Source organism: Octodon degus, unplaced genomic scaffold (genome assembly GCF_000260255.1).
Source record: "Octodon degus isolate 3935 unplaced genomic scaffold, OctDeg1.0 scaffold00025, whole genome shotgun sequence".
Taxonomy (NCBI): Eukaryota; Metazoa; Chordata; class Mammalia; order Rodentia; family Octodontidae; genus Octodon; species Octodon degus.
The window spans coordinates 3350020-3358496 of NW_004524601.1; the positions used below are offsets into that span (position 1 = coordinate 3350020).

An 8477-nucleotide genomic window follows, 5' to 3' on the forward strand; every position below is an offset into this window, starting at 1 on the left:
CAAGGCCTGGTGAACTGGACACTGGGCATGTGACTATGCCAGGCCCTGCGCTGTGCATTAGCCAGCAGATGGGCCTGACTCAGGGCATGCAGGAGTGACTGTCTCCACTTTCAGGGAGGGGCTGGGCCTGCCAAAGCCCTCACCTTCTGCTCTGATGAAGAGGACTGGAGGGGTCCAGGCAACTTACAGGGTCCCTGTCCACAGACATCTCGTTTCCTTTTTACACAGTAGTCTCAATCATGTAAAAAGTGTAGGTTCAGTCTCCAGCACCACACAAATGAGACAGTGGAAGAAAGGGAATAAGCAAGAAGCTTTTACAGTGAGCTATATCCCCAGCCCCTCTAATTCTTCTTTATTATTCTCTCCTATTGTTTTATATGGTAGCACTGGGGATTGAAACTAGGATTTATACACTGAGGGGCATCCCCAGTCCTTTTTATCATTTTGAGATAGGATTTTGTTATGTCATCAGGTTGCCTAGGCTGGGCTAAAACTTTCAATCTTCCTGCATCAGCTTCCACAATGCTGGTACTACTGGCATGTTCCTTTTATTATTATCTTTTTTTTTTTTTTTTTCAGAACCAGGGATTGAACTCAGGCCCTTACGCTTGCCAGGGAAGCACTTATTCCACTGAGCCATTTCCCCAGCCCCAATTATTGTCTTTTTTGTGACAGGGTCTCACTATGCAATTCAGGCTGGCCTTGAGCCCACTTTGTAGCCCAGGCTGGTGAATTCACAACAATCCTCCTGCCTCAGCCTCCCAAGTGCTGGGATTACAGCATGTGCCACAACAGGCTTCAAGAAGTTTTGTTTTCTTCTTTCCCTGAGTACTAATTATCAAGGTCAAATTAAGCAGTTAAAAATTTTATCAAGTGGATTCTTTACTGATGCTAAACGAGAGAGGTAAACTATTTTGATGGCTCTACTCTTGACTCCTTTTTATCTAGGCTGCGTCTTAGACCCAATTTCCTTTGCTCTGCTGTTAAAGATTATCCTTCGCTCTTCCGGGAAAAGATCCCAGGTCGCAGTAGTCTGGTTGAGGAACGACTTCTACGATGTACAGAGGCATTTCGAAGATTTCCAAGAACCCACCAAGTTCTTGCTGTGCAACTGGGTCACTGTCACCTTGCACTGTGTCTATTTGCTCTCACTCTAGTTTTTCTCATTTTTTCCTATTATCTGTCTTTCCCTCTTTCATTTCTTTAATGAGATTATCAACTCTTGCAGGCCTCAGCGCACTGTTTGTGAGATTCGAATACTGGCAAATTGAACTTGTAAACCACACTCCTAGCCAAGGGGCAGACAACTATTGGAGAAACACGACCTTGAACCCCAGCGCAAGAGATGGAGGGCTCTGAGCGTATCCGTGGCTAAGCGTCGGCACTCAGATCAGCTCCTGTGGCCCGGGCGCCTTCCGGGTCTGTGTCCTACGCGCAGTGCCCCCAGCCAGTGCCCTGTGCCGTGGAATCGCGTCCGTCTCCACAGAAAGCCTCACAACTTCACCAAATGCCCCGCCCGCAGCGAGGACCACCCACACCCACAATACACCGCGCCCCCCATCCGGGCGTTTGCCGGTCACGTGGTGCGTCACGGCGCGCGCGCTCCCGCTCGGCGCAGGCGCACAGCGCAGCCGTCAGCTATTTTTCTGCGCGGCGGCGGCGGCGGCGAGCGGAAGTGGTGGGGAGCGCCAGTTCCGTCTGTGTGTTGGAGTGGACAAAATGGCGAAGATCGCCAAGACTCACGAAGGTACGCTTCTGCCCGGCTTCCGCGCCGCCTTCGGGGCCGGTTCGCCTGGACACCGCCCTCTTGAGCCCGCGCCCTTTCTCGGGGCCTCTCCCCGAAGGGTCCGGTCCCTGCGCGGGTGTGGGCGGTGCGGGCCGCAGCCCCACGTAATGGCGTCCTCCTCAGTCGCCGCGACGGGCGCTTTGTTCCGAGCTGGCGCCGCCGCTTCAGCCCTGCTTCTCGTGGCTGGCCACGGGCCCTCCTGGGCGGTCCGGGCAGGGGGCCCGGACGGAAGTCGGGGCGGTGCGGGGGCAGGAGGGCCGCCTTCGCGGGTGTCGGGGTGGGCAGCCCGGCGCTGGGCTGCGGGGTCACGGCTGCCGGGGTGATTCGGCCGGGATAGCTGCCCTTTTCCTCCCGCGATTACTTCCGCTACCGTGTTGGGCTCTTGGTTTGGAGGCTGATTCTTGGGGCAGCGGGCGGGAAAGGGAAAACACTTAAGTGTTGTCAGTGACAAGCTTTTAAGGTTATTGAGCTGCTGTGAGTATCAACGTAGGAGGGTGCTGGGAACGCACCGGAGTCCGGGCGGGAGTGTCCGGGGAAGGCGGGAAGCGGCGCTCGGGAGGTTGGCACGGCTTGGGTCGACTTCTTGGAGTCCAGTGCTGACCCTGAACCCGCGGCTGCCAGGAACGAGAGTCGCTAGGCGTGCGGCTTGGGATTAGTTTGTGAAAGGTAGCGGATCAAGGCTGTCAAATCTGACGGCGGAAATAACTGTGCGTGGATATCCCAGTTCTCTTCTGCAGCCGAATGAGTGCATAAATAGAAGTCAGAGCGACGTGTTCTTGGTAACGGAGTGATTAATATATGCTTAGAGTTAATTTCAGAGGAGGTGACGTGTCTCTGCTCTGAAAGGATCAGTCCGTTTTAAATTAGGGGAGGACTTTCGAGCCCGAGAGAACATCTTGTAACAAGGCAGTGAGTCGTGCAAGGTGCGCTGGAGTAGCGCGCTTTGGCAGGAAGAGTGGGTGCAAGCAAGGAGGGGACTAGCGGGTGAATCTGGAAAGGTAAGTGAGGGCCGGAAGGTGAATGGCTTTGTGTATTTGAGACACCCAGAGGAACTGAAGTCCAGCGCTTTATTTTTGAGAAAGGGTCTTGCTGTGTAGTTTAGGCTGGCTTCGAACTGTTTGGTTCTGGCTGGCTGCAAACTTGCAGCGGTCTGCTTTAGCCGCCCTTGTGCTGGGATGGACAGGCTCCTAAAGTCCAACGCTTTTTAAACCTAGGAGAGTTTTTAGGCCGTATTTTTTTTTTTTTTTTAAACAGGAAGCAAACTAGGATGCTATTTTTTCTTTTTTTACCCTTTCCCCTAGCCTCCCTTTAGTTTTCCCCTCCCATTTACAAAAGCTTTGTTTCCATTTTTTTTTTTAAGGTTTCCTTTCGTTCTCCCAACAACTCCCTTGTTCTTTCCATTTGAACATGTTCTTCCTATTTCAGGATACTTATTACGTATGTTGGTCCGTTCTCTCTCTCTCTCTCTCTCTCTCTCTCTCTCTCTCTCTCTCTCTCTCTCTCTCGACCGGGTTCACTCTGGTCTTGAGCGCACTTTGTAGCCCAGGCTGGTCTCGAAGTTAAAACGATCCTTCTGCCTCAGTCTCCCAAGTGCTGGGATTAGGTATGTGAGCCACCACACCTGGTCGTTTTGGTCCTTATTTATACACTTTCAGTTGCTTACACCACAGAAACATGGTATTTACACGTGTCTGATTTATTTCACTTAAAAGTGTGGTCTTAAAGTGCGTCTATTTACCTAGAAATGTCTCAGTCTTATCCTTTTTTTTTTTTTTTTTGTGATACTAGGACTCAAACTCATAATCTTGTGCTTGTCAAGCAGGCATTGTGCTGCTGAGCTATATCCCCTGCCTACGCTTATCCTTCTTTATGGTAGAGTAGTACTCATTGTATTTTTTAAAAACCCACATTTTTGTCAATTGCTAGTTTAGACTGGCCTTGAACTCACCAATTTATGGGCATTTGGCATGTTTCCAACATTCCGTTATTACATACTGTTAGGCTGTGTTGTTTGTCTTCAGATCACTTTGAATATATCTTTTGCAGAATGAGAGAGTACAAAGATGTTGCTCTGCTTGCTCACTCAGGAGTAGATTGTTCATTTAGGTGTTTAGGGCTATTTTTTTTTTTTTTCTTTGTATTCAGTACAGGGTCTGCAGGGTCTTATTATACAGAGCGGTCTCTAGTTATTCTCCTGTTTTCAGTCTCCCAAGCACTGGGATTACAGGCACGTACCACTAGACACAGTCTCAGTTGCCATCTCAGCATGCCCCAGAGGCAGGGCACAGCATGCAGGGGATTGAACCCCAGAATTGTTGATTAGTATCTTCAGTGTAACAAATCCTTGGTCAGGGAAAATTAAGTTTTGATCAGTTTTCCTGAATTTTAGATGCCCAGCTAAAAGCTTTGCTTGGTTGTAGTTCATTGGTCAAAATTGCCTTTTATTTGGGATTAGTCAATTCGTATGAGTTAAGTGATAGCATAAAAACATTGTTATATTCTACATTCAGTATAAATCTTTGTTTTCTAGTACTTAGAGTGGCCTATTTTGTGAGGGTTTTCTCATCTACTCTGAGACTGTTGGATACAGAAATTATACCTCAGTATCACCAGTACCTGGTACATAGCGGGCGCTCACTTATTTAATCAGTGCCTTTAAAGGTTAATACATGACGGGATTTTTAAAAAAAATTTATTGGGTATAGGCTTTACAGTGTCTTACTATGTAGATTGAACTCGTAGTGATTCTCCTGTTTTCAACCTCCCAACTACTGGGATTGTAGGTGCGCACCACCATGCGCAGTCTCAGTCAACGTCTCAGAGTGCTCCAGGGGTGGGGCTGGCACAGCACACCTGGGATCAAACCCCAGCTGCTGCGCTCTGCCTTTAACGGTTTCTGGCCGGCCCTTAACGGTTGTATTTTTAAAACTTCATGAAAAGAGCAAGCCCTAACTATTTCCCTTCCAGCTCTAACACTGACCATTTCTCTCCTCCCCTCCCTTTAAAAATTTTGAGGCGGGGAGCCTGCCAGATAGCTCAGTGGATTAAAGTGCTTGCTTAGGCAGACACATTGGCCCTGGTTCGATCCCTGGCGCACCATGTCATCCCTGCCGATGGGGCAGGATTGAGACTGGGCATGCGTTTGTAATCCCAGCTCTTGGGCGGCGGATCACTAGGAGTTGGATTTACCTAGTGAGACCCAGTAGACCCTGTACTAAAATAAAAAAAGAAAAAAAATTTGAGGCAGAGAGTTGTGGAGGCTGGTCTTGAACGTAAGTGCTTCCTGTCTCAGTGTGCTGAAGTAGCTTGACCTACAGTTGTGTTCTATCATGCTTGTGTATGCCTAGCTACTTGATTTTTTAATGTCTTGGTCATTGTGGCTTACAGTTTCCAGGATTGAAGGACTAAAAGAACTAAACGTTAAAATAAAAATCTTTTGGTTCTTTTCTGCATGTTGTCAAATGTGTATACTTACGTGTGTGCTGCCAAAGAGAGCACAGATGTGTACACTTATGAATTGTGTAATCCAGCCATCTAGCAGTTCTTGAGATAACTGATGATCTTTATTTTTTTATTTTTGTACTTTAGGAAAGGGTCTACAGGGTGTTCCAGGTCTCACTACTATATGGGACTCATAGTGATCCACCTGTTTACAGCCTCCCAAGAGCTGGGATTACAGGTGCGAGCCACCATGCTCAGTCTCAATTGCTGTCTCCGGCCATGGGGGGGCTGGGGCAACAGCACAGCAGGCCTGGGGAATGAATCCCCAGCCCTTAGGCCTTTAATCTGCTGAACTATTTGGCCAGCCCTTTAACTACTGATTTTGACAGTTAAGGAAATACACTGATCAGTGTTGACAGGGAAGATACTTTAACCAGAAGCCCCAGTATTGGTTTGTTTTGGTGTCAGTCCCTTGAATTGGAAAATTTAGGATATCACAAAGCTGAATTTTTTTATTTTTTAATTAATTAATTTTATTCTTTGCTTCAGGAATGGCTGGGAAGGTATAATTTTGTTATTGTCCATCTTTTGTGATTTTTGTTTTCCAGTGCAGTTGTTGTCTTGGTTGTACAGACTTGTGGTGTGAGTGTTGGGACTAAAATAAAAGGAAAAAGTGACAGATTTCTAACTGTAGCTTGGGAATTGATCTATCAGTGTCACTGGGATAGTTATCCTGTGGGGGTGTCTTTAGGAGCGATAGTACTACTTGAGAAATACTTGTTCACCAGTTGCTCCTGGCTGGGCAGGAAAAGGTAGCATTTGTGGATCAGAGCAAAAGGGTCAGTGAGGCCTGTATCTCTGTAACATATATAAATCTCTGTAAAATGAAGTGAAGAGGAGCTAGAATGTTGAAAATCTAAGAAAGTTCCATGTGGAGGAAGTGCTACACATTGTGCTTAGCAGTATCTGAGGCACAGAATGAAAGTGTTGGGGAGAAGTCAGTACAGAAGGGTTGGTGAGGAGCAGTTAGAAGGCTGTATCAGCTGTTTCTCTTAAGAGTCCAAGCTTTGGTTTCACTTTAAAATACAGTAGGTTAGATCAGTCTATCTTTCCCTTATCTATTCTATTTCTCTATTTCTCTCTCTCTATATGTGTGTGTATATATATATATATATATATATATATACAAATATACATAAACATACGTACATATATATATGTAGGCAGTTCAGGCTGGCCTTGAGTTCCTTTTGCAGCCCAGGCCTATCTTGAACTCGCAATTTCCTCCTGCCTCAGCGCCTCAAGTGATGGGATTAAAGGTGTGACCTGTAATTTATTACTTTTTTTTTTTTGCAGAACCAGGGATTGAACTCAGGCCCTTGCGCTTGCCAGGGAAGCACTTATTCTACTGAGCCATCTCCCTGGCCCCTGTAATTTATTACTTTTATTGGTTTTGTGTGTGTGGACAGTCACTCTTAGCTGTCAGTCATTCTTGTTGCTACTGTTGCCTTAGTCTTTTCAGTAAATTTAAGGGAAACCATGTGAAGCCCAGCCTGCAAGAGATTGGGGCTTGAGTGAAGAATTCCTAGATAAAATTGCTCAGAGCTGCATTGCCAGTACATCACAAGCAGGCCGCATGGACAAGCAGTGCCCTTTTGGGCACAGCTCTGCTGCTAGAGGTGGGAGCCGTGGGTTCTACCTGAAATGGAGTCTCAAGACATTCAATCTGGAATTTGGAGTTTAGAGAGTTATGACAATGTTCAAGAGGATGACATGACTCTATTGAATAAATGTAGGGTTTTTTTTTTTTTTGTTGTTTTGTTTTTTAAGGGCCTACAGGGTCTCACTATGTAGATCGAACTCATAGTGATTCTCCTGTTTTTAGCCTCCCAAGCACTGGGATTGCAGGCTCATGCCACCACGCCCAGTCTCAATCGCCGTCTCAGCATGCTCCGGGGCTGGCTGGCACACCGGGGACCCCTGCTGCTGCACTCTCACATGTAGATTTTTTGTACACGAATAAATGAATAAATTTTGATGTATGAGTCAGTGCAGGTGGTTATGAAAAATAAGACATCCCCTGAAAATAAGCCCTGTTTTATCTTTGGAGAAAAAATTAATATAAGACTGAGTGTTTCGGGGGAACTTCCCTATCGTGTAAAGGAGCTAAGAAGTTTTCTGTGTTTGATGGAGGATCCCATCTCAGAGAAGACAGAATTTTTTTGGTGGGTCACTCAGGCTGTGGTTTTAAGGGGCCAGAGGAGAGAATGAGATGAGCTGGATTTAAGGCATGCTTGAAAAAGAAATGCAGGGGCTGGTGAGATGGCTCAGTGGTCTGGAGCACCTACTTAGAACAAGCTAAAGCTAAAGCACAGGGACCGTGGTTCAATCTCCCAGCACCACATGCCAGCCAGCCCCGCCCCCTGGTGGGCTGAGTTGGCCACACACACACACACACACACTCACACACACACAAATAAATAAAATTAAAAAAAAAAAAAGAAAAAGAAATGCAGAACTTAGAGCTGCAAACAGGAATGTGGAATAGTGAAGTGAGCCTCCAGGACTTAGCACCTTAAGCAGCTATAAATTGATGGTCAGTTTATTTAGTCTGTGCACTAGTACCTCGCAGCTTACATTATTTTGAAGCAAATCCTAGATATATCACTTCCTCCATGAATGCTGCTGAATTTCTAAATGCATGGACCTTCTGAGGCAATACCATTATTGTGCCTGGAATTACTATAGCAGAATACTAGGAAGCCTTGGGTTTTGTCCATTCCTCTTGAAACAGGTTCCTAGTAAAGCCCAGACATGGTGACTGATGTATCTTAAATCTTTTCAGCTCCTGTGTCCCTCCTCTTTTTCCCTTGGAATTTATATGTTCTGGTGCCTTGGTCCTGTAGAAGGGAAAGGGAAGAAGGTGTGAAAATTACACAGCACCTCCATTTTCTCTCGGGTTCCCGCTGTTGCTGCTGCAGTCAGGATTCCAGGATCCCATGCATGGGAGGCACTGAGAAAATGACTGGTTCTAGGTCTTGAAATCATACTTCAGGTTTAGTTTGTACTAGCAGCTGGAGGGAAGTCTAACAAAGGCTTCCCTCCAGCCATGATTTTAATGGCAGTAAATATGTACTGTATCCTAGCAAGTTTACCTGCTTCCCGAAATAGTTTTATTTATTTTTTTTTAAAATTTATTTATTTATTTATTTTGTGTGTGTGTGGCCAGCTCAGCCCACCAGGGGGCGGG

At 46.4% G+C, this 8477-nt stretch overlaps 1 protein-coding gene across 3 annotated transcripts in view; it reads left to right on the forward strand.

The window, feature by feature from the left end:
• Positions 1-1600: 1600 nt before the first annotated feature.
• Positions 1601-8477, forward strand: part of Sf3b1 (splicing factor 3b subunit 1) — a 47550-nt gene continuing 40673 nt past the window's right edge. For 2 of the 3 annotated variants that reach the window (XM_023712390.1, XM_004628608.2), the window contains exon 1: positions 1630-1747. In XM_023712390.1, coding sequence (XP_023568158.1) covers positions 1720-1747 — 28 coding nt within the window. In that variant the 5' untranslated portion in view covers positions 1630-1719. Of the gene's footprint in view, positions 1748-8477 lie in introns of all 3 variants that reach the window. The other variant, XM_004628607.3, reaches the window with a different exon arrangement.